A 26,625-nucleotide genomic window follows, 5' to 3' on the forward strand; every position below is an offset into this window, starting at 1 on the left:
CATCTCCGGGTGCAAGTAGATAAATAGGGACCGCTTACCAGCGGGAAGGTAAACGGCGTTTCCGTGTGCGGCTCTGGCTCTGGCTCTGGCCAGAGCAGCGATGTCACGCTGGCCACGTGACCCGGAAGTGTCTCCGGACAGCGCTGGCCCCTGGCCTCTTAAGTGAGATGGGCGCACAACCCCAGAGTCTGTCAAGACTGGCCCGTACGGGCAGGGGTACCTTTACCTTTAATTTACCTTTTACTGTATAGGCTAAGGAATGAGGGTGGCTGTGGGTTAAACCACAGAGCCTAGGGCTTGCCGATCAGAAGGTTGGCAGTTCCTACCTCTGGTAGGAAGGTAAACGGCATTTCCGTGTGCTGCTCTGGTTCGCCAGAAGTGGCTTAGTCATGCTGGCCACATGACCCGGAAGCTGTACGCCGGCTCCCTCGGCCAATAAAGCGAGATGAGTGCCCCAACCCCAGCGTCGTCCGTGACCGGACCTAATGGTCAGGGGTCCCTTTACCTTTACCTTTTACTGTATAGGTAATAACATGCAAAAAACAACAATAACCCATTCAAGGATTTGGGCTGGAAAACATGTGGGCTTAAAGTTGTGGTGAAATATGTACCCATACCCAACCCCTCATGTCTCTGCATGGGCCTGTTCCACTTCCTACCTTTCCATACTCAGAGGATTCTAAGTGCATTTGGGCAAAAGTGTTTTGAATCCTCCTTGCTCTCAGAAACCGTGATAATGTATGAACACAATTGTGGTTCTCTGTGCATGTGAGCTAAATGCTCATTATTACTGGTTTCCTCAACGTCATTCAAAGGTCTTCCCTCAGTGCTGCGTCACTCTTTTTTAGAATTCATCATTGTATGGTCAAAATGAAATATATTCTGTCTGAGAGATTGCCAGTACCCACCCACACACTGAGCATTGTAATCTTAGCCTTGAACTGTGGAATGTAGTTGTACACATGTTATGGCTGAGCATCCATTGTGTGATGTAACTGTGGTGGCTATCTATTGTTCTATCCAGCCAGTGTATTTTTAATTTCTGGGTTTGATTAAATGATTAACAGTGCAATCGTGTGCGTGTCACAAGGAAACCCCATTGAGTTCAGTGGGACTTACCACCACCCCAAGTAATTATAAATATGCTCCAAGCCGTAAGCAGTTCTTAGTTTGAGAACTTTTCAGAATAGAAGTCTCTTTCTCTCTCTTGTATTTGAGGGCTGTATTATTTATTTAGGCACCCTGTAATAAAGATCCCATTGTTTCAGAGCCCTGGCAGAGAAAGCAGAGAGCCAAGCTTTGCCTCGACCACGTAACAATACCGGCCACCCCAGCAGAAGCCACCCTCCTCCTTTATTTATTTATTTGCTGCTGCACACAATGACAAAAACAGCTAACTGGCATGCCTCTTCCTTTGTAGTGCATGCTCACCTCTGGGCATAGCTGTCAACTTTTCCTTTTTCTTGCGAGCAATCCTATCCGGAATAAGGGAATTTCCCTTTAAAAAAGGAAAAAGTCGACAGCTACGCCTCTGGGGAAGGATGAAATGCATGGTGCTTGCTTTATCTGTTTGATTGTTGACAATGATGTCTTTTTTAATGCTGGTTGTTAATTGTGCTTTTAATGCTTGTTGTGTGCCGTCCAGGGACCTGTAGGTGTTACTCAACTGACTTGTTGCATTAGCACAAGGTTTACCTCTAGCACAATGGGACTTCCCCTCCTCTCAATGTGTGGCAGCCCCTCCCCTCCCCAGATGTGCTCCAGAGGGCTGGGGGGGGCGTCCCAGAAGAAATTTAGGGGTTCATGGAGTGTTGAGCTGTAATTCTTGTGCTAAGAGGTCCCTGACATGATGCCATGCTGAATATAACCCTGTATCTTCTTTATTCACCCTGTTTTTCATGCTGTAACATAATCCTATATCAGGGGTAGGCAACCTAAGGTCCGTGGGCTGGATCCGGCCCAATCGCCTTCTCAATCCGGCCCACGGACGGTCCAGGAATCAGTGTGTTTTTACATGAGTAGAATGTGTCCTTTTATTTAAAATGTGGCGCATAGGAATTCGTTCACCCCCCCAAAAAAAAATATAGTCTGTCCCACCACATGGTCTGAGGGACAGTGGACTGGCCCATGGCTGAAAAAGGTTGCTGACCCCCACCCTATATGTTGTAAGGGAAGGACCATGGTTCAGTGGTTCAGCATCTGCTTTGGATGCAGAAGGTCCCAGTTTTAATCGGTGGCATCTCCAAGTAGGGCTGGGAATGTCCCCTCTGAAAGCCTGGAGATCTGCTGCCAGTCAGAGCTAGATGGACCAATGGTCTGACTCAGTATAAAATGGCTTCCTATGTTCATATAATCCCTTGTGATCATAGAAGATACTGGATAAAACACTGGTGAAATTCTTTTTAGTTTGCATCTAGAAGAAGTTAGTCACACTTTAGTCCCATTGCAATCAGTAGGTAAACATTTAAGTCAACGTGACTTGTCAGTGGAAATAACTAAATATCCTTTGGATCCAATCCATTGTTTTTCTCTCTAATTAGAATTTACAGGAAAATGGCGCCTGGTCAGAATTCAAATAGGAAGCCCATAACGATGTGAGAATTGGATAAGGCAGAAGTTAAGGAAGATGGGTCAAGCAGAAAACTGAATCTTGCTTAGAAATGCTCAAGACCCAAGTACTCATTAGCCATGAGTACTTGACCTGGAGGCTGCTATATAATAATGGATCCCAGCCAGTCAGGAAACCATGCTGGAGGCCACTCAGAGCCTGCATATCCAGTGTGATGGCCAAAAAAGATGGCTTGAATTTTATTTTCAATTCTCAGCTAATTTGGAGTATTCTGACTGCTGGACGATAACTTTTAAAAAAACCAACCAACTTGTTTCCCTATTATAACAATATACTGTACATTTTCCTCCTCTGCACAAATAAATGCCACTGAAGACCTGCATAATCCTTGCATAGTTTCAGAGGTTATTGATAGATATCAGTTGAAACATGCATTCTGAAGACCAATTGATTTTGGACGCAGGACGATTTAACCAATGGAATAGTTTGTTTCATTTGTTTGTGATCGCCAGACTCTGCACAATGTGGAGCAAGAGATCAGGCCGAAACACTTAGGGGGATGTTTGCAGAGTTGGGCGATGTGGAGAAAGCCATCCATCATGCAACTGCTTGGGGAAAAACGAAGGTATAATAACTCTTCCCCACTATTTTAAGAGAGATTTGGATATCCCAGGTACAAAATTAACACTTGGAGATTTCTTTGGTGTGTATATACATGTGTGTCTGTGTATTTATTCAAAAGTACAGGTTATAACAATAAAAAATACACTTGGAGACTTCTAACTCCCAATGAAAATCAATGAATTTAGCTGATTGCAGTCCTGTACATACCTCCATAGACGTAGTCCCCATTTAGTTAAATGAGACTTACTCTAAGGAAAGAGGGTATAGGATTACCACTCCAGAAAGCAGCTGCCTTTTTGGTTTGGAATGTGCCCTGTCTCCTAAATCCCATGTAGGACTGGTTCAGGGACTTTTGCCACTGTCGGTGGGACAGGACTCCCCCACCCCCTGTTATATCAGAGGATTCTGAAGCACAGCTTCAGTTAGCATTAGATACCAGACGTGTTAGAAGCAGTGTAATAGTAGAAGAGGACAGGAATGTGTTTCCTTAAGCTGCTGGTGAGGTCAGGGAAGCTCACTCTAGGTGGTTAGGTCTAAAATGCTGAATAAAGAATTGGTAGAGCCAAGATAGGTAAGAGTCTGTAAGAGTCTAGACACAGGCTTCTAACACATCCAACAGCCCTAGGATTCTGCTAATCCAGATGGCTGTTCCCTAACAGTTGGGGAACCTGTGGCCCTCCAGATGTTGGACTGCAGTCCCCAGTGTGGTGTAGTGGTTAAGAGTGGTAGACTCATAATCTGGTGACCCGGGTTCGTGTTTCCGCTCCTCCACATGCAGCTGCTGGGTGACCTTGGGCTAGTCACACTTCTCTGAAGTCTCTCAGCCCCACTCACCTCACAGAGTGTTTGTTGTGGAGGAGGAAGGGAAAGGAGAATGTTAGCCGCTTTGAGACTCCTTCAGGTAGTGATAAAGCGGGATATCAAATCCAGACTCTTCATCATCATCATCATCATCATCATCATCATCATCATCATCATCACCGGGAGTTGGCCCGGGCCTAGATGGTTGAACTGGCTCTGACCACCAGGTCCAAACATCTGTTTCCAGCTCATTCATCCTTGCTGGACATTAATATTACTGGTTATCATATTACAACTTTACTTTCACAGTGGCACCTCGGGTTAAGAACTTAATTCGTTCTGGAGGTCCATTCTTAACCTGAAACTGTTCTTAACCTGAAGCACCACTTTAGCTAATGGGGCCTCCTGCTGCCGCTGCGCCGCCACCGCACGATTTCTGTTCTCATCCTGAAGCAAAGTTCTTAACCCGAGGTACTATATCTTGGTTGGCAGAGTCTGTAACCTGAAGCGCCTGTAACCCGAGGTGCCACTGTATTTCTATCTGTTCTCCTTCACTGTTGCACAGCATTACAATGTCTGTAAGTTAATATAGTGACAGACAGCCGCAGAAACCAAAGCAGAGAGACCCAGTTAAAGGTTTTACACTGACCTTAGCTAACGATGGGCACAAGGAAGGCAGTGCAACTCATCCTGTACTGCAGTCCTGATGAATGTGGCTCACGGCTAAAAACTAACAAATTTCCATGCCTTGGTCTCGTTAGCTCTGTCATAGGGGTGGATTTTATTAAGAGCAGAGCAGTGGAGTGTATTGCTAGAGGAAATGCACTGTTTAAGCAGAGACCCGGCTTGTAAAAAGGTTCGCTTTTCATGAGTTCAGTTTGAAATCAGAGGGAAGGCAAAAGGCTCTGAGTTTATGGTAGTTTATGTCTGTGAAAATGATGGTGTAGACTAAGAAACTGACATATGCACATTTTCCCTTGCTTGGGCCTCTTGGGCAGTAATGATAGAGGATATTCTTCTGCTTCACCACAACTCATTATATTTATACACATTATATTATATAAACACACACATCTGCTGGAAAATTGCTATTCTGCCGAGACCAAGATCACAGTATCCCATTTCTTGTATTGCCAGCTATGGCCAGATTGCAGTCTTTAATGGGATCTCATTTACCCCTTAGCTTCAGGCAGCTCAGATAAAGCCCAGAAAGACAGGTTGTAATCCAATACCTTGTTTGAGACTTCAAATGCCCTGAGAGATGCTGATCACCAAAGTTTGCTGGAGGGCTCAGAGGGTAATTGTCAGTTAAACCTGTGTTTGCTGCGAGAAAAACAGTGTTATGTAGATAATCCTCATGAACTCTGTGGAATGATGGCTTGACTCTGGGCTTGTCCACACTGAACTTTACCATGCATCTGAGGCTGTCTGAGTCCAAGATTTCTGGGCATCCATGCTTTCGTTGACTAAATTTGGATCTCCTCAGACCTTGAAAAATCCAAAAAGTAAAGCAAAACCCAAAGTAAACCTGCTGCTATACAGACTGTGGCTGTTTGCATTCTAGTCAGTCTATCAACAGTTTGCACCTGGGCAGCTGATGGCACAGGCACAGTGAAATCTACTCAGAGTGGCATAGTGATTTCATGCTCTTTATTGCATCTCATAAACAGTGAATTCTCCCCCAGAACCTCAGGCTTTTTATACATTATTTACACAATGGGTCCCATGTGATTGGCTGACTCTGCTTCCCTCCTAGAGCCTGATTGGGCTGCTCCTGCAGGCCAACCCAGTTGTTGCATTCTAGGATCCTAGCTCAGTACATAACACACAGTCTTCCTCAGACTCCGAAGGCCTTCTGGTGGTTCCCTCACTGTGAGAATTGAGGTTACAGGGAACCAGGCAGAAGGCCTTCTCGATAGTGGCGTCCACCTTGTGGAATGCCCTCCCATCAGATGTCAATGAAATAAACAACTACAGTGGTACCTCGGGTTAACAACTTAATTCGTTCTGGAGGTCCATTCTTAACCTGAAACTGTTCTTAACCTGAGGTACCACTTTAGCTAATGGGGCCTCCTGCTGCCGCTGCGTTGCCACCGAGCGATTTCTGTTCTCATCCTGAAGCAAAGTTCTTAACCTGATGTACTATTTCTGTGTTAGTGGAGTCTGTAACCTGAAGCGTCTGTAACCCGAGGTACCACTGTATCTGACTTTTGCAAAACATCTGAAGGCAGCTCTGTTTAGGGAAGTTTTTAATGTTTGATGTTTTATCGTGTTTTTAATATTCTGTTAGGAGCCTTGCCAAAGTGCACTTCTGTGCATGCACGGCGAAATACAGAAGTATACACTTCCAGGTTTGCCACATTCGTAACCCGAACTTTATGTATCCAGGGCAGTATGTAACTAGAGGGTCCACTGTATTGTCATTGTTTAGGAGCCCCCCCCCTTAGTTCTGTAAATTTAAGTTGCCTTAAACTGTTTTTAACATTGTGTTTTAATTGCTATAATCTGACCTGGGACCAGGGGATGAAGGATGAGTAATAAATTGTCGTAATAACAATAGCTAGGAGAAAATCAGCTGTGGAGGTGGAATGCAAGGGAGAAGTGCTGGGTGGGAAGAGGGTTAAGCCCGGCATAGGCAAACTTGGCCCTCTAGATGTTTTGGGACTACAACTCCCATCATCCCTAGCTAACAGGACCAGTGGTCAGGGATGATGGGAGTTGTAGTCCCAAAACATCTGGAGGGCCGAGTTTGCCTATGCCTGGGTTAAGTACTCACCATCACTATCAGTTTCCTTCCACATGTTATACCCAGGTTTCTATAATTAGGTTTCCCCTGAATGTCCAGCCTGGCCCAGAAGGTGGTGCCTTCCCCACAGATTTTTTTTTGCTTATAAATCAGGTGAAGCTACAGGTGCCAACCCTGTAGGCGAATGGAATCTGAAGAATTTAGTTTAATATTTACCTTAGCCATTTGTACTTTGATAAGCAATGGGTCATTCACAGCTGGGTACAAGACATAACACTGGTAGGCTAGTCGTGATGTTTGCTTTACATTTCACATGCTTATTGATCGCATTCTTTTGAGGACGGCTGGATTTTGAAAAAAAGATTAATGGCAGGTGGTGGTGGTTGTCTCACATTTCTGAGAAGCCATTGGGAAAAGGCCTGCTCAGTACCTAAATTACTGATATGAAACACATAAATTAACTACAAATTAGATTCTCTCGCCAGCTGCAAGACAATGGACCAAGCAGGCAATCACTTCAGGGCATGCCCCAACAACATCTTATAACCCCAAAGATGTTTCTATGCTGCTCTGTTTTTTATTTTTAGGGTTTTGTTGCTGTTTTGTTTGATACTGCATTACTGTATTATATTGTAGCTTGTCAGTTTCATTGTTATAAATATTGTATTTGTTTTTTTGTAAACCTCTTGGAGACTGTTTTAAGGATTAAGCAATATACAAATATATTAAATAGGCAAATAAAAATGAACCCCATAAGGCATTGCAGAATAAAATGAGCAGAGAGTGAGAGGCTGGTGGTTGTCTGAGGACTTTAAGAAAAAGGCCCTGGTCAGAACACAGGAAGAGCCCCAGGCAGATCAAGCTAAAGGCCAACCAGCGCTGGAGGCAGTAAACGTCTGAAAACCAGTTACTGGGAACAAAAGGAGGGGAGAGTGCTATTGCCTTCAGGTACTCCATGTAGGCAGTGGTGGATGTTGGGCTCTCAGATTTCAGTGGCACCCTGTGTCACCGCTGCCTGCAAGGAGAACCTGAAGGCAATAGCACTCTCCTCTCCTGTTGTTACCAGTAACTGGTTTTCAGAGATGAAATGCTCAGAGCAGTGTGATGCAGTGGACTATGCCTCTGAATACCAGTTTCTGAGAATCTGTACTGTGGGCCTCTGATTGGTCCTTGTGAGAACAAAATGCTAGACTAGATAGCCCACTGGCCTGATGCAGCAGAGCTCTTAGGTTCTTCTGAAAGATGGTTGGCTTTAGACTAAAGGTAAAGGGACCCTGACCATTAGGTCCAGTCGTGACCGACTCTGGGGTTGTGGCGCTCATCTCGCTTTATTGGCCGAGGGAGCCGGCGTACAGCTTCCAGGTCATGTGGCCAGCATGACTAAGCCGCTTCTGGTGAACCAGAGCAGCGCACAGAAACGCCGTTTACCTTCCCGCCGGAGTAGTACCTATTTATCCACTTGCCCTTTGACATGCTTTCGAACTGCTAGGTTGGCAGGAGCAGGGACCGAGCAACAGGAGCTCACCCCGTTGCGGGGATTCGAACCGCCAACCTTCTGATCAGCAAGTCCTAGGCTCTGTGGTTTAACCCACAGTGCCACCTGCGTCCCACTGGCTTTAGACCCTGCTTAGCCATGATGTTCATGAAGAAACATTGTGCTGGTCATATAAAGCAGTACAACTATCTCATCCTAGCCTATGTTTCAGGATTATTATGGGGAAATAAAACCATGGCCCTTTTAAAGGTGATGGCTGATTTCCTTCTTGCTTTCCACCATCCAGCCCCCTGCAATGGCAGCGTGTATTAAAGCACTTGGCTCCATTTGCTATTTCTCTGGCCTCTGATAATCACTTAGTTTAATGTAATCCCCACCCCCACCCCTGGCAGAGAATTACAATCACAACACCGAGTGCCTTCCCTTCAATATGCTTTGAGTTATCCCAGCAGTCTGCAATATGAGATTGCCAGGACATTTCTGGAAAGTAGCATTGTGGCTGTTTTTAGCCACAAAACAGTTTCTGAAAATAAAAGTGTCACTTTAGACATGAGCTGGATTTTCAGCAAATGAATGTGTTCCTTTCTTCCAGATGCAAAAGGTGCTTTGGCTGTGTGTAGTTATTGCTAGCTTTTCAAAACTCATGGAGACTGAAGCTGCTGGTTTCATCACTTTGCTTGGGACTGTAAAAAGCTTTTCTCAATATGTGTTTTCTCTTCCAGAACGTTTACACATAAAGAGTAATGTTTTGGCATTGTTTGAGGATTTGCAGAGGCCTGGGGAAAAACTTAAGTGTGATCCATGCTCTTTGTGCAGATAAAAGAGTGCCCTTTTTTTATCTCACATAGATTTCAAAACTATCTCACACATTAAAATCATTGGAACTTACAAATGCTTAGGCTGGACAATGCATGGGACTAAGTCCGACTGAATTCACTGGGGCTTATTTCTCAATAAACAAGTACGGGATTGGCTTGTTGGTTTACATCCCATCATATATTCAGAATGGCCTTGACATAAACATTGCATTCACCACTTGGGGTTGGAGGAAGTCCTGTTGATGTGTGTAATAGATGCAAAATTTACCCAGGGTCCTCCCTCCTGCTTGGGCCTTTGTAGTTTAGTTTACAATTCCAAGTGACATCATTTTACAATTCCAAGTGACATCATTAATTTAGAAGGTTTTCCAACCACTGGGTGTTATTCTCTGGGAATGCATCTCAAACAACCTCCAATTAATGGGGTTAATTTTCCATCCAAATCTAAAAAGTCTGTAGAATAGTGGGGAGGGAGTTTAGTAGAAAATATATATATATAAACAGGCCAGGTTTTCTATAGACTTGCTTACTCAGGCTATGACTATTAAAAACATTTAAAGAGAGCTACTTAATGTCAAATTGACTGTTGCTTTATTAAGCTCTTGGAATGAACTCAATGGCAGCCAAGAAGGTATTACATGGTCGTTTGTAAATCAAAGGTGCTATGGCATTTTCACAAGGTGTGTGCTTGAATTTCTCTGTTCCTTGTTTGGATTTCTCAGCTTCTCTAGAAATGAAGAGTTACCTAAATGTCAAATAGGTTGTTCTGATTTAGAAGACCAGTTAAGTCCCACTTTGCACCATAGTGGGTGTCATTCAAGTAAGCATTTCTCAGAGTAAAGGTAAAGGACCCCTGACCGTTGAATCCATCTTGCTTTACTGGCCGAGGGAGCCGGCGTACAGCTTCCGGGTCATGTGGCCAGCATGACTAAGCCGCTTCTGGCGAACCAGAGCAGTGCACGGAAACACTGTTTACCTTCCCACCAGAGTGGTACCTATTTATCTACTTGCACTTTGACATGCTTTTGAACTGCTAGGTTGGCAGGAGCAGGGACCGAGCAATGGGAGCTCACCCCGTCACGGGGATTCGAACCACCGACTGAAATTAATGAACATGACTTAGTTACACCCATTCATTTCGATAGGTCTGCTCTGAGTAAAACTTTGTTGAATACCAGCCAAGGATCTGGTTTTTATCCCCAAAGAACCCATCGAAAACCCTTCCCCCTATCAATGACGCCCTTGGTCCTCTTTGTTCTTTTCTTAGGAGCTGCCTCACTTGTTTGCTATGTCTTGTAAAAACGTAGCTCCACTTTATAAATTAACTTATTGTAATGACTCCCCACCCCCCACCTCCGTCTGTGCTGCACTTTGGCTGCTTTCCACATTCCCCTTGGCTCAAAATGATTGATAGCGAAACTGTCCTTGAAGCAGTGCAGGAATGCTAAGCTTTTTTGTTCGAAGCCTGGTCTTCTCCAGTGAAATACCTTCTTTCGGTCTCTCTGTTCCGTTGAAAATCATATCCTTATGGAGGAATGAATTTAGCAGGTTTCCCAACCACTGGGTGTTATCCTCTGGGAATGCATCTCCAACAACCTCCAATTAATGGGGTTGATTTGGCATCATTTGGGCCACAGATCCGGCAAAGGGATGACCAGTGTGACCTTGCACGTTAGAATCAGAATCCCCATGAAATTCCTATGAAGTAAGGAGCGATGGGTGGATGTGTCCCTCATAGTTTTTCTCCTCTCCAAATCGAATACTCTTAGAATTGGGAAGGACCCTCAAGCATCATCTAGTCCAACTCCTTGCAATGCAAGAATCGCAACTAAAGAATCCCTGATAGATGACCATCCAGCCTCTCCAACAAAGGAGGTTTGAAAACTTCGACTGCCGGCCTCAGTCTGGTGGCATGTTAAACATCAATTTTGGGTGCACAGTTCTGTGACCACTGACGTATGTTACATGCTGCTGAGGAGCATCTGATGCCTTGCTTTGAGGTCCTTCTTATTGTGACGAGGTGCTTACAGAGGGTTCTGATTATTTATGGCAGCAGGCATATCAAGTTGTTAATAGCCGAAGGCACTGCAGCTGCCAAATGCTGCCTGTTCCAGCCCTATAAAAGTGGACTAGTTTTTAAAACCTTTGGCAGATTTACACTCTAGTAGCTGCCATGTCATATTTCTAATAATGGAGCATCTGTGGGCTGCTGCTTGCCTTTTCCATTACTGTCTGAATAGTTGCACTTGGTTTGGTGTGTTTTGCAGGGCCAAAAGTATTTGCCTGTCATTATGATGTATAGTAGGGACGCGGGTGGCGCTGTGGGTAAAAGCCTCAGCGCCTAGGGCTTGCCGATCGAAAGGTCGGCGGTTCGAATCCCTGCGGCGGGGTGCGCTCCCGCTGCTTGGTCCCAGCGCCTGCCAACCTAGCAGTTCGAAAGCACCCCCGGGTGCAAGTAGATAAATAGGGACCGCTTACTGGCGGGAAGGTAAACGGCGTTTCCGTGTGCGGCTCTGGCTCTGGCTCTGGCCAGAGCAGCGATGTCACGCTGGCCACGTGACCCGGAAGTGTCTCCGGACAGCGCTGGCCCCTGGCCTCTTAAGTGAGATGGGCGCACAACCCCAGAGTCTGTCAAGACTGGCCCGTATGGGCAGGGGTACCTTTACCTTTACCTTTATGATGTATAGTGCACAACCAACAAAGCAGTTTATCATCAATATGGATGATGTCTCTGGTATTTCATTCTGGTGTTCCTTCCTTCCATAATCTGGAGGAAGAGCTTCCAGACTATATTTTAAATAATAATGATGATGATGATAATGATGATAATAATAGAGAACATTAAGTGACTAAATCAATGTGGCCTTTCATCCCAGCAGCTAACCAAGCACAAATCTATAACGACTTAGGTTTTTGATGAGGCAATGGAGACAATTAGAGAATGATTTTCTCTTGTACTATAAACTAGGTGTTGGATTGATGTGTGTAATTTATGAGCCTGGCACCCTGGGCCCAGAAAAAGCTGCAGGAAAATACGTTTCATTGCCACTGAAACTGCTGCATAATACTTTAAACATAAATATTTGGCTGCCCTGTTGTTTGCCATGGAAAAAATAACATTCCAGTCTTGCAATGTGCAGCTAGTATATTTTATATTGGCATATAAATGTGTGCTTTATACTTTCATTGTTTTGAAAACATTGCATAGGTGGTATCTAACAACAGGAAGATTAGACAGAATCTAGACAGTTTAAGTGATCATTGCTAATGATGTTGAGCTTCTGTAGTAACTCTATTGCACGTTTTATGGGCATGCCCCAAATTACTAAAACTCTACATTCATGGAAATACTGTAGGTCATGATTTACTGGAAAATTGTTTGGTGCCCAGGGTAATTTTTGAGGTAACAGGGAAGTTCTTGAGATAACAGCTCATTGCTAATTGCAGATTGGATGGCTGTTTAGATTCAGAAAACAAAACCCTCTATTCTTTGGGTGTATGGATACCAAGGGTATGGAACATAGATTATATGACAAACTTGACAGCTATGGTAAGTGTCAGAGGGTAACTTCCAATGATGTCTTCCTGCTTGTGCAATAGAAACCCAGCTTAGCAAAGGGAATTTTGGCCTGTCGTAGGGAGAAGGAGAGGAAGAAGCAGCAGCCCTGTTGCACAAGCAGATGCCCTCTCACCTCTTTGTTGGATCTCATGCAGAGAAGGAAAGCAGCATGGTCATACACTTAGAGGCAGAGTTCATTTGTACCTAACACTTACCTAACCCATGACGTAGCACAGATTAGCAAATGCATGGACTTCTGGGGAGAAGTTCGTGGCTACTTTGCTCCTTCTCTGGTCCTTCTGCTGCTGTGCAGTGCTTAGTGTAGTTTGGCTTAGTGTATCAACTGAATCCAAATGTGTGGTGTAGCTCTCTCCAGGCAAACCATGAACTGTGAACCATAGGGCAAACCTTAGTTAAAGCTTGTGGTTTGCTTGGAGAGAACTAAACCGTGAGCCTTGCTTCAGATGACCTGCTAAACCAAACCATGGCTTCATTCAGCACAGTAGCAGAACAGCTGGAGAAGGAACAAAGCTGTGATCTCCTCTGGGAGCCCACATGTTTGCTCATTTGCACTAAGCCACGGTTTGGCTTAGCGTTACATGCAAACTGGAATGTTATGCATTAGAACAACAAAGTTCAAGGCACTATAACATATAGTTCAAACTTGACTTATGTTAAGACTGAGATTAATACAATATGTCAGAATATGTAAATAGAGTGAGTGATATTTATTAAATTATTCATCATGGAAGTTATGCTAAGTTATAAACTGTTTTGTGATTTTTTAAACTACGAAATATGCATTTTACAATTTTCATTATCAATGTGCCTTAATGGTCACAAGACACAGATTACAATTTTGGACTCTGTGGCTCCTTCCATCTTCTGTTAGTTTGTAACCAGTGATATTTGCTTTTAATCACACTTCTTATATTTTGGGTGGAAAGAACCTTGATGACAGGCAGCCAAGATGCCTTTACCAGATTAAACAGATATCCAAACACCCAATCTAGAAGATATCCTTAGAACATGCCAGCACAAACATACAATTATCCTCCTTTGAGATAATATGTTATGTTTCAGCAGGCTGGCTAAGCAATGTTGATCATGAGACCGTAAATATAACTTGAAAGGGGTTTAATAAAAGTATTGAGGACTGGATTCTACTATCCCAGGAATTTTGGCCAGAATCAAACCAGTTGCTTTAAATGCACTGATAACCTAGGGGTTCATGCATTCATTCATTCATTCCCTTTGACTGGCAGTTTCCAACAGTTTCAGAAGATGTTTGCTATGTGGCATATGGATGTGGTGGTGATGGAACACCTCTCCAAAGTTCATTTTGGCACACAAAACTAGCTGCAATGTTCTTTGGGTCCAGGTGCTTGTTTACAGACCAGATAATTTCCTGCTGTAGAAGTGAAAGCATTTCTTGTGTAACATCAAGGACCTCTCCAGTTATCTGCTGACATCGGCAACAAAACTACTTCTGATAATGTATTTTCTGATGGCTATTACCACTACTTTTGTTAGTCCAATATCTGAAGGCAGTCAGTTTATTTCTCTGGACTAACTTAATTTAAAAATGTTTTTGGGTGTTGTGTTGTTGTTGTTGTTTTGGACACTCACCAGCTTGCTAAAACCATGGACATAAAATGCCAAAGTTGTCTTAGCATTATTGTTCTCCCATCTTGTCAGTGCAGACAGAATTCTGCTTCGTGGGGCAGGGGGAAATCAGACTTCAGACAGTCTAGGACTGGATTCAGACACATCAAAGAAGTGATTTAGTTAAATGAGTGGTAAACTTCACACAGGGAAGTCCTGTTGGCAGAAAGCAGGACTCCACAGCGCCATCTGGTGTTATAGTGTTATAACGCATATAACACGCTTTATCTTTACAAATGTAGCTGAGTCCTAGGAAAGGCTTTTGAAAGGTATATAATGATTTCAAAATGTCATCATGGAAATTTGTAGCAATTGTTTTTGTCTAAACATGATTGATCTAGCAGGACCTTTAGTATTTGACATATATTTTGAGCTATTTAGAGAATTCTAGAGAAACAAAGGATAACACTACTTCTTAGGTTTGTCAAGACATTTGTACTGTATTAATATGTGCCCACATTTCACAGATAAATTTGAAAGGATCACACACACTTAAAATGCAGGCTTTGGTCAAAATTGGAGGGACACTGCATTTCTACCAGTAAGATCTGGGCACAGCCAAGGACTTCTAAGTTTTATTTCAGTTGAACAAGTGAGCATGTGTTTCACCAATTCTCATTGAAATCATTCTGATTTTAACATGTTAAATTTTGACTGAATGGTGCCCTCCTTTGGAAAACTCTGGCCCCTCTTATTTATTTTTACAACTAACTGAAGAAATTGGGCCAGTTCAGATAAAACAATCTTGGCATAATTTATTTATGAAACAAAAAATGAGCATTGTGCCCTTCTCTCCTTCCATTGTGTGCTGGTTTAGGTGCTTGTCTAATGATTTGTGCCCTGTTATACAGAAACCAGGAAATTGTGCCTTAGTCTCTGCCTACTAACCAGGATATGAAAACTAGAAATGGATCAGATTCTGTGTTTGTTCTTAGTTTAATAAACCATGGTTTATTGAGCCAAGATCATTACTTCTGAACTGGCCCACTATTTAAAGTTTGAAAAGTGAACCTTTGGACCCTTATGAAAAAAATGCAGCAATCCTTGCCAGGTCTTCAAAAGTTTTGCTTTTTATATAAATCTTTGTCTCGATGTGATAATGTAGCTAAATATTAACACAGCACCACTTTGTTTGGTAGATGTGATCTTCAACTCAGATGCACTGCAAATAGTTTCCCCAAAGCTTTACACAATTATAAAAATTTCATGTTTTGTGAGAATCAAGATGCCATCAAATCTTATGTTTATAAAACAAAAATGTAAATTACATCTTTCAAATTATAAGCACCCAAGAAGCATAGTGTTTACTATTCTCATGCCTGAAGGATACTGGCACACACTCAGTGAAGGATAATACTTATAATATATCCAAACAGAATGAGGGAAGCTGTCTTGTTTGTAGTGATATATAATCTGATACACCTTTTTTTGGCTAAGGAACAGGACAAGTTATTTATGAAATGCAAGTGTTCACAGCAATGACAAATTAGGGCCGCTAATTAGCAAGTGAATCCGTATTCAAGCCTGAGAAAGTCCAGATGTGGAATCAGTTGGGGCAGAGGCAGCTAACATAAGAGTACAGAAGATTCCTAGTGACTCACAGTTGAACTCTGGGTCAAACTCCAAAATGAAAAAAAACATGGTTGGGATGGTAAGGAAGCAGACAGTGATGGAGGAAGAACTGGGAACTTATGGACAGAGACAGGATCAAGAGTCTATGAAAGCAATACACCATTTTTTAGTTTTTTGGGCCAGAGGAGGGTTTCTGTAGGAAACTATAAGTGTACAGAGACAGCATTGGAAGTTAATGTGAATGTTACATGGTGAGGAGAAGGACAAGTGAAACCTGTGTAACCTTTTATGTGATTCCTGCTTCTATTAGATATTTGAACTGGCTCTTGTGATCAACCAATCAAATGCTTATGGGTTGGGGCTACTGAGGGTGGCCCGTGAATCTAACTGGGCTATGTAGTAGTAAGACAGCAGTAAGCAACACTGATGTGTTTCAATTACCTCTTTTCTTTCCTAGGATCATCTCTCCGTTCATGAAGTGCGATGATGACATGTGAAAATATCTGCAACAAAATATGATTAGTCATGGCCATAAAATTAAAGACCTCTTAATATTATGTCAGTTTCTTACTTGGAGGAACAGACTGATTAGTGAAAGAGAATATGTCTTCTGTTGAGAGTGAAATATCAAGATGGAACCTCAGGCATGTCAAAAGAATAGCTGACCTCTTGGAGCCAGTGGCCTCACCTAGCGATGCTAACAGGTTTTCACCAGATAAATCCATCAGTGGCATAGACCGGTGCTTACACATTCCTGGAAAAGCAGACTCTGCTTATAGTTCTTTCTCGGGTGGCTCAAATATCCCAGAGTGTCCTGTCCTATTTTGCTATGAGCATGATTCTCTGCCTCTAGAGCAGCTATCATATATGGACTCAGGATATGTTAGAGGCATTTATAATCCCAGTGCAATAAATCCAGCATTTAGACAGATGTATGAAGACAGGGCAGCGGGCAGCAACTATATATTGGAAAATTCTGGCCTTGGCAAGCCATATGGAAGCACTTCTGCCCATGGGATGCCATACCAACCATCACCACCATTGGCTAGATTTCCATCTCCTCACCCACCATCCCCACCAACTCGAGTTGATAGCTATAAAACAAACAGAAATGTAGATCCTGGAATTTGCTTTGACCCCAGTATGCAAGCAGATGTGTGCATTCAAGATACCGACTCTCCACCAAACTATCACAATGATTACTGGCTCTCTAGATGGGAGGATGAAAGCCCAGTCACAGAAGAGGGTGACAGTTTGTATCCTGTCAGTCAACATATCTCTAGGAATACCAGCTCCACCATATCCACCACACCTTTCATTTTTCAAGAAAATTTAAAATCTGGTTCTCTGGTCAAGACCCGGAATATTTCGTGTGCTCAAAATTCAGTCTGCTCTTATGCATTTCCTGAGCCAATGGAGTCTAAGTCCTCTCCGTCACTACATACCAGCCACAACGCTGTTAATGATACACAAGAGAACAAACAGTATTTTTATGCCTGCAGTGTACACAAACCAGCCTTCACAGCAGATCTGCCAAGCTGCGTGGCAGTATCTAGCACAAAGAAGGGGCAGCTTCATGGTGTTCTGCATCCATTCAGAGTTGCCGATAGCTCAGGATTGGGCCAGGATGAATACGAAAGCTGTTCAAACTTAAAATACACTGACAGCTCTCTTTCCAACAAGGCTGTGTTAGGAATGATTGAAAGCCATGAAGGCAACAAGAAACATTTCTTCAGCTCTGAAGAAGGAAGCAGAGATGTCTGGCAAGCACTTCTAAATCAGCAATCCAGAATGCAGAAGCCACTGCCTCATGGTTTGGACCTCACAGAAACACCTCACTGGGAAGTCCAGGAGACAGCCAGTGCATTACCGTATTATAGTCACGATGCTGAGACCTCGGCTTCCCAACCACTGAATGGGTTTAGAAAAGCAAAGAAAAATGACATGGATAGCAGCCCTGAACTTCTGGTGAACTCCAGGCAAGAGGAAATGCTCAAGCCTGTTTGTTTTCCAAAGCATCATTTTTCTAAGAAAACTGAAAGCCAGCCCCCGGATGACTTTGCCAGTATAAAGATAAACAGAAAGACAACTCCTCTGCTTTACTATCTTTCTGGTGGGAAAAATCCCAGTTTTATGAGTCATGAAAATTGGACTCAAGAAGGAGGAGGAGATGATGTTGCTTTAAGATCTCCAAGGAACAATCTCCCAATCTCTGCAGAGCCGATAGAGATACCAAGGGACACCAACCCATGTGTGGATAATCCTGGCAGCAACCATGAAGGTCAAATTCTAGAGAGTCCTGCATCATCAGTGGATGAGAAGTTCAAGAACGACTATCGGGAAAAATTAAAAGTTGCTCAAAGAAAGGTCCTGAGAGAAACCTCTTTCAAGAGAAAGGATTTACAAATGAGCTTGCCCATTCGGCTGAAGCAGACACCGTCTTCAAGGCCATCCATTCAGCATCTCAGGTCTTTGTCATTATCTAGTACAAACGAGGACTCCAAATTGATTCCTGCCTCCAGGCCACTGGAAAGCATCAGCAATGAGGAAGAATCAAAGAGGCCACAAGCTGCCCGAATTGGGGGAAGGAAAAGGGCTACCAAAGAACAGAAGAAAATCTCTTATTCTGAACCCGAGAAACTCAACGAGCTGGATGATCAGAGAGATCAAAGCATTTCGTGGAGAAAGCAAAATGCAAGGTCCCGGTCCGATGAGATCAATGAACAAGACACTAAGATAATTAAAGGTAAAGCTCTGGAAAACCAGGGAAGATCTCTTTCTAAGGCAGAACTGAAACAAATACAGCACAACGCACTTCTAGACTACATGGAACGAAAGATTGGGCAACGGCCTCCCATTGGGCAGAGCAGCGCACAGCAAAAGCCCCCTTTGCAACCGAGGACTTCAAATTCAAAGAAGTTTGTGGAAGACAGCACTTCCCATCCCAGTGCCAGCAGAAAGCTGAGGAATATGGATGGTTTCTGCCAGTTTCCTGTTCCAGGGAAGACTCAGGAGCCACCCTCTTTCCCTCCTAGTTTAACATCTACAACTGCTGCCACCATGACCGACAGACACAGCACCAGTTCTCCAGTGTTTGAAATGGCTAATGAAGGAAGTTGTGCCAGCAAGTGTGACTCAGCTAAAAGTCTTCTTCACTCAGGTTCTGTCTGCAGCAGAAGCCGAGGGAGATCAAAATCAACTCCTCCTCCTGTGCAGGTAAACCAAGTAGCTGTTTAGGTCACATCCACACATTTGTACCACTTTAATAGTCACAGCTTCCCCATAGAAATGCAACTCCCAGCATCCTTAGTAAATTACAGTTCCCAGGATTGCGAAGTTGATGTGCTTGAAATGTTCTTTTAAGTGTGTGGCGTGGATGTGACCTAAGATATAACTTGCCACTGACAATTGTATTACTGATAAGTTGCTATTATCAATTATCTAAATGTAGACCCAGGGGTCAGCAAACTTTTCCAGCAGGGAAAACTGTCCCTCAGACCTTGGGGGGGGGGGGGAGGTTGGACTATATTTTTTTGGGGGGGGAGGAATGAATGAATTCCTATGCCCCACAAATAACCCAGAGATGCATTTTAAATAAAAGGACACATTCTACTCATGTAAGAACACGCTGATTCCCGGACCTTCTGCAGGCTGAATTTAGAAGGCGATTGGGCCAGATCCGGCCCCCGGGCCTTAGTTTGCCTACCCATGATATAGACCATGAAGGAGTATCTTGCAGTGCACCATCAGGATGCATTTCCTCCTGTTAATTGTACTGGAAAGATAACACTGGAGTTTGGAAAGCACATTGAATAAAATAATAAGAAAGCATGCCTTTATTATGCATGGTGCATTCTAATAAATGTTAAAGAAAACTAGCATGAAATGTTAGTTCAGCCTTCCTCAACTTAGGGCCCTTGAGTTGTTTTGCACTAGAATTCTCATCATCCACAACTATTGGTGATCCTGGATGTGGTTCATGGGAGTTGAAGTCCAACAACATCTAGAGGGCAGGTTGAGAAAATCTGCTCTAATTCAGTAAACTGAACAGTTCCAATTCTTGGTAGCTTAAATTATTTTCATTCTGATTTAAGAAGGGGGCTACCAAGAGTTGGAATTGTTCATATTATAGAATTAGAGCAAACCAAAAATGAAACTGATGATTTCATATCCTATACTTTCTCTGTCATTGAGACCATTGAGGCTTAATTTTGACTGTTCATGCCCAGTGCTGCTTGAATTGTAGCGTTCTGTAATCTCTCCCCCTCTTATAATTTAATGCCATAAAGCAGAGCTACAGTATATCTGGAATTGTGCATTATTGAAATAAAGCGATCTTTGCAGGACTTAGGAATGTGAGGCTAAAAACTCCTGCAACACTTTCTTCTCATATCAGTAGCTCTTCTGTTCCATATTTTCTAATACAGAAGAACTGGATAAAATTATATAAAATTATATAATAAACTTCTGGTCTCCTAACTTCTTTTCACTTCTGACTTTTCCAGTCTGAATGTGCCAGCAGAATCATGAACTCACCATAATTTTGTTCTTTCAAACGGCTTGGAGAGCTGCTTCATGAAAGTCCAATTGCCTATGTAAAATTCACTTGTAATGTGCAAATCTCGAGAGTAGTACAATTCCCTATATGGAAGTGAATTCTGATTAGGAATTTTTGTCTTTTGCAAAGAGGTGCTTAGATACTATGCAAGGTATCCTGGCATAGGTGGTGAATCTTGATGGATTTCCATTCCTCAGAGAAACCACACAGGTTCTGGAGCTTGCCATTCCAGAAGAGGCTCTGTTGTGTGAACTGCCCCAGCCTCACTGTCTTATACTCCCTGTTTAATACTCCCCTGGTTCATCCTCCGCCCCAACATCAGCTGTTGGCTTTTTTGATTTCTGTCATGTTCCATAAACCTTTTCCAGCTTCAGGGGAGAAATATGCACTTCTCAGTGCCAACATTTGGAGGACAATGTCTGTCAACAGTGCTGGAAAAACAGGATAAGGAAGGCAAACAGAGGCAAAAGGGAAAGAAAAAATAGAGAAAGAGCAGTAGTGCTACCTACATATATAATAAGAAACTGTTCATAATCTCTTTGGTTTTCAGGAGAGAGAAAAAAGACTCCTGCTAAGGGTAGCTAGTCACTTTTTGTATTACGGATCAGGAAGCAGCAGGCAAATTCTGTTATTGGGCAAGATGGACCTTTGGTCTGTGTCAGGCTGAGGATAGTGCAGCTTAATATTTTCCTGGTATATGCCATTCAACAAATGAGGTTCCGGAGCATGGCAGAGTACTCTGGCACTATGCCTTAGAGAACTCTTAAGAGAGGGCTAAAGACCTTGTGGACCTCAAGATGTTGTTGCATTCCAATTTCCATCATTCCTGACCATGGGCCATGGTGGTTGCTGGAGGGCTGCAGTTTCCCCATCTATGTGTATTACTACTTCAGAACCAAGGAAAGTTTAGGGTCTGTCTTCTAATGTTTCTTCTTCTGGAAGTGAGGGACCTTCAGTCCAGTCCCACCTCAACTACATATGACCTTCGACAAGTCATTGCCATTCAGTTTTGGTTCCAGACTTGTGGTTTGGTAACCAGCTCTCTAGGTAGCTATTGCTCACAATATACTTACTAAATTATCAAGTACCGTATTTTTTCGTGTATAAGATGCCCCCATGTATACGACAACCCTATTCTTTGAGCCCAAAATTAAGAAATAAATATTTTAAACATTCTGTGTATAAGACAACCCCCAATTTCAAACTTAAAAAAATGGGGGGACATATAGTCTTATACACAGAAAAATACATTATGTTATAAGCAAAAGGTTTGTGGAGCTTTTCAATATAAAATAAACGACATGCATCACCATGATTGAAAGAGATTCCTTCTAAGACTGCTCATTCTAAAGTAACCAGTAGCTTACATTATCCACCACAACCAGTTCCTCTTCAGTGATCTGGAGCAGACTTATTCTTACCACTAGAGTTGGACGAGCCTGCTGGTTTTGGTTTCTCTCAGCTTCTTGTTTATTTAGTCTTTAAGTTCTCCAGATTTCCACATCACATTGTGATCTTTTTAAAAAAACAAACAAAAAAGTCCTCATAAAAAATTGCCAGCCTTTTACTGTGAATTTCTCAGAATAAAACATTTTTGTGTGCAATTTTCTGTAATATACACATTTCTGAAAGCAATTTTCCTTAACACAATGCATTTTCATATGTCATTTTCACTAATATATATGCAGCTTCATGCACACCTTTGTACACCTCATTTGGTACAAAATCTGGGCATTGCAAAATTCGGAAGAGTGCACATTTTGAAGGATAGCTACATTTTGGTGATAAAGATCCCTGTCAAATGGCAGCAGAATGATGAAGATTTGGATTGTGAGCATTGGAATTTGGAATAGAACTCACCAGGATACATGTATGCTGCTGTGCTAAAATGATACAAATCTGCTTATTTTTTCTTATTTTCCAAACTTCATTCTATTTCTCTTGGTTATAGCAAGGAGCAAAATCCCTCTCTGACTGGCCATTATTTATTCAGGCACTTATTTTGCTGCTAAGAGTCACCTGGCTTTGCACACACATAGCCAAGCCTATCTGTGAGGACTAGAAAAGGGTTTGCTGCTGTCTGTGTGAAAGGTGGGATTCTCTGGAAGCTCAGTCTTGGACACAATATTCTGGAGGAAGCCAATGGATACAAGATGGTCAAATTAGCCATTTCATCTTGAGCCTGTAGCAGCATCACAGAAAACACAGGTCCCTAATCATTTCTCAGTTTTCTGCTGGTAGCAAAATGTGGGAGTGCCATAGAAGAGAGTATTAAAAGAGGGTATTAACAGTGCCATAACAGAGGGTATTAAAAAACTTATTTTCTTATTTAGGGCTGAGAAATCTCTTCCTAGTCAGTTAGCATGCAAATGAAAAGTAGAGAGCTACAAAGTCATATGGAGAGGTCTCCTCATCATAAAACATGGTTGTTTTCCATCCCCAGGTTTTCTATAGCTCCACAGCCTGCCCTGCGTTGTCGGCTCAAGACCATGAATACTATTCCACGCACCCCAAGTAAGTGTGCAAATATTCACAGGACCAGCTCTTACGATTAGATTTTCACTGTGTTATGTCTTGATGAGAATAGGCTTTTCCCATGAGTTCATTCATGTGGAGAACCTAAGACAGGCATGCCCCATTTCAGAAGTTTGGCCATTGCATCTCAGAAGGAATTTCCATTTGCTTCTGGTTCCATTTCCATTGGACCCTAATGTTTTAGCTACTGCTATGGTCATGGAAATTGTTTCTGGGAGGCCATCGCTGTATGGGGTGAGTTATACATTAGGTTTGTAGTATAAGTGCATCACTGGAAATGTGTCTCATGGTAAGAACAACACAGTTAAATGTCTGAACCAGCTCTTAGTTCCACCCAAACGTAAAAGTTTTTTCAGATACATCTGAGCAGTTCTACCTGCCAGGCTACTGTGATATAACACTGTGCAACTTTCCTATTGACCAAGCAGTGCACGAAATCTCTTGGGTACAGTCACTTGCCCCACCACCATTTTGAGACTGTGTGTGAGGACTGGGCAAATGCATGTTCAGGCTTTCTTGTGGATGTGCACGGTTGCTGGAATTCTCCATTCAGTTCCCATTCATTTCAGCACATATATTTGTTGATCTGTCGCTTTGAAAACAAACAAGTGAATAACAAAACATCTGTATAACTGAAAGGGTTTAATGGTTCTGCCTTCTATGTAGCACTATTGGGATTGCAAATGAATGCAGTGGTTGCAGATAATGGTTTTAAAGAATACTCAGGATGGAATCAAGAATGAGTGCAGCAAATTCAAGAGTTGGAGAGTGTGTTGTTTGGTGTGTGTGGGTTTTTTTGGGGGGGGGCATTACCACAATATCTCTGACTTGGAGATTTCCCCTACATCAACCATCAAATTCAGGGATATTTGAAGAAAGCAAGAGCTTCTGGATCTGTATACCCAAAACTTTAACAGCTCATGGAATTAATCCAGAAGAAGTCTTAATTTTTATCTAGCCATTTCTTTTTCCTTAGGAAGAACTTTCTCTTGGGCATGCCACACTCCTTAGAATAAATGTTCATAAAACTGTCATCTTGGTTCAGTAGGATCCAGGGCTTGCTTATATGTGGTGCTCCAGTCCTTGGCTATTTTTAAGATTGATAGAGCAGATTGGGGCATGGAGAAAGATACTCAGCAACTTCTTCATAAGGACTTTGGTAGCTAGGTTCAAGTGTTAGGCTGCAATCCTAACCTCACCTACCATTAAGAGTAAAGGTATACAGTAGGATTTACAGTAGCATTGTTAGGGTTACAGCCAAACTTTCTGTTGTCCCCATAGCTGTTAAGCAGAAGTGGGAGCCACTGACCTACTGTCTGCTGCAGTTGGTTCTGCAGCTTGTGGATTCTGACTTAATCCTACCAGTTTCCTGTTGCCTATGACCTTTGCACAGCAGTCACCCAAACTATGCAAAGTGTCATGAAAGGCATGCCTGTTTGGGGCAAGATAGTATTTCCCGTGCAAGAAAATACTACATTTTGAGAGGTGGGAAATTGATTTCTATGCAATAGAAGCCTTTCATTTAGGAAACATCTGAAGGCAGCCCTGTATAGGCAAACATTTTAAGGTTTAAGGTTTTACTATGTTTTTAATATGCTGGAAGTTGTGCAAGGGTGGCTGGGGCAACCCAGTCAGATAGGTAGGGTACAAATAAATTATTATTATCATCATTATCATTATCATTATCATTATCATTATCATTATCATTATCATTATTATTTTCCTTAAGAGAGTCTTCACCAGTGACCTGGTCTATACATGCAGCAGAAAGAACTGTGCTACTTCCAACTGTACATAGAATGATACTGTTGAATGCTTCCCTGTTTTTAAAAGGTCTTCACTGCAGGTAGAAAACTAGCACAGCATTGAGCAAGCCCTGTTGCACAAGTTCCCCTCTCCCAGTTTGGTAGGTTTTTTGTTTTGTTTTATTTTTACTTGCAGGGAGTTTTTGACATGAGGCAGCATTGAAAAAATATCATGATCTACCTGCAGTCTGGAGTAGTACAATCCACTCTGCCTCAAGATTCTGCAAACTTATTCTGCTGTATATGTAGATCAGACTTGTCATTTTCTGCAAGTGAGTAATAAACACATGCAAGAAAAGCCCCTAGAAACGCAATGTAAACAGCGGCGGAGGAAGACTCTCGGGCACCTGGGGCGTCGGGGGCAGAGCGAACCACCCATCCCTTCCCTATGGGCGCCATGGGCCCCGTGCTGTCCAGTCCTTATGGGCACCGTGTGCCTCGTGCAGCAGGGGGCACGTGGCGCCCATAGGGATGGGGTGTGCAGTGCCCACAGGGAAGGAACAGAGCGCGCGGTGCCCATAGGGACCGGGCGCACCACGGGGCCTCAGCCACCCTACAGCTGAGAAAAACCCCACCCCACCCTCCCACTATATATAAGGGTCTGGTGATTTCTGTTTCAGTGTATCTGAAGAAGTGTGGGTGCACACGAAAGCTTATACCCAGAACAAACTTAGTTGGTCTCTAAGGTGCTACTGGACCATTTTTTAATTTTTTAATTTATTTCGACTGTTGTTTGAGTCTCTCATGGGCCTCAAAATGTGAAGAAGAAAAATGTGAAATGGCTGCAAATGGAGCAGAGGAAATTCCTCTCCATATTCCAAAAGTGCAAACAGTAGTTCTGTTGCCCATTATTTGAGATCATAGCTCCACCATCTGATCTCCTGTTGAAACAGCATTTGACTTGCAAGGGAGAGACATGCCTAAGGAGAACAAAATGGAAGTTTCCTCTGGATCTGTTTATAACTCTTAAGATGTGTGCTTAAAATAGAACTTTAAAACCAAAGGGAGTTTTGGCACAGATGAAGTATAAAAAGACTGGTTAAAACTCAAGTTAAGTGAAGGATGGAAAAATATTTAGATGTAAGATTATCCCATCAGTAAGCACAGATTTATAGACTATGGATGATGCATTGTATTATCTTCCACTGACAGAGAAAGCCACAGGCCTGACTAGAATAGCACACTTCAACCTTCAACAGCTACCTCCATTTCCCGCACCCTTTAAATTCTTCAGTTCCTTTCCAGAACGAAATGTGGTACCATAACTGCATTCCAGTGCATTAGGATTCCAACTTCAAAGCAACTCATAAAAGTGCTTCAGATTTATTAGGTTTGCACAGTCAGCTGCTCTAAAGGAAGGGAACACATCATTTTATAACCCACCTGCCCCCAATATACGCTTGTTATCTGATGGTAGGGACATCTGCTCTTTTAATGCATGCATTAATATAGCAAATGAACAAGTTGTTATTTGCACGCACACAAAAAGCTGGTGTTCATTACCTAAGGCGGTTGTTGCCCTGGGCAGAAGCAGGACAGCTAAACACCCTTGAGAGGGAATAGCTAAGTGATCACATAGAAAGCCTTACACAAAATCAATTTGCGTGTGTCAGTTAACATCACTGAGGGTGTGCTTACCTAGCAGATTTTACATATGAATAAGTAACAATTTGGGTATCGGAGACTTCCAGGTGCTTGCTTTTCATACTCAGGTTGCTGCTCAGGTTATGAATCTTCAAAAATTTAGTTTTTATTTTTCATTTTCTCAGTACAAGTGCTTCTCTACTGTTTCCATTTGGCGCTAGGTGGGGAGGGAAGCCTCATTCTGTAATTAGACAATGGAAGCTGGTCTGTTAGGGCAAAACATGAATGAAATGA

General features: G+C 42.7%; 2 protein-coding genes across 3 annotated transcripts in view; one reads left to right on the forward strand and one right to left on the reverse strand.

Annotated features, from left to right (window-relative positions):
- Positions 1-21,951, reverse strand: part of GDF9 (growth differentiation factor 9) — a 49,386-nt gene extending 27,435 nt beyond the window's left edge. Inside the window, exon 1 of the mRNA XM_079967985.1 lies at positions 21,829-21,951. The gene's annotated coding sequence lies outside the window, so the exon portion shown is untranslated. The remainder of the gene's footprint in view (positions 1-21,828) is intronic.
- Positions 1-26,625, forward strand: part of SHROOM1 (shroom family member 1) — a 48,097-nt gene that overhangs the window by 10,622 nt on the left and 10,850 nt on the right. For both annotated transcript variants that reach the window (XM_079967922.1, XM_079967921.1), the window contains exons 2-3: positions 16,307-19,065; positions 22,851-22,921. In XM_079967922.1, the coding sequence (XP_079824048.1) occupies positions 16,453-19,065; positions 22,851-22,921 (2,684 nt within the window). In that variant the 5' untranslated portion in view covers positions 16,307-16,452. The remainder of the gene's footprint in view (positions 1-16,306; positions 19,066-22,850; positions 22,922-26,625) is intronic.

The sequence above is a fragment of the Podarcis cretensis genome, assembly GCF_951804945.1.
Source record: "Podarcis cretensis genome assembly, chromosome: 2".
Taxonomy (NCBI): Eukaryota; Metazoa; Chordata; class Lepidosauria; order Squamata; family Lacertidae; genus Podarcis; species Podarcis cretensis.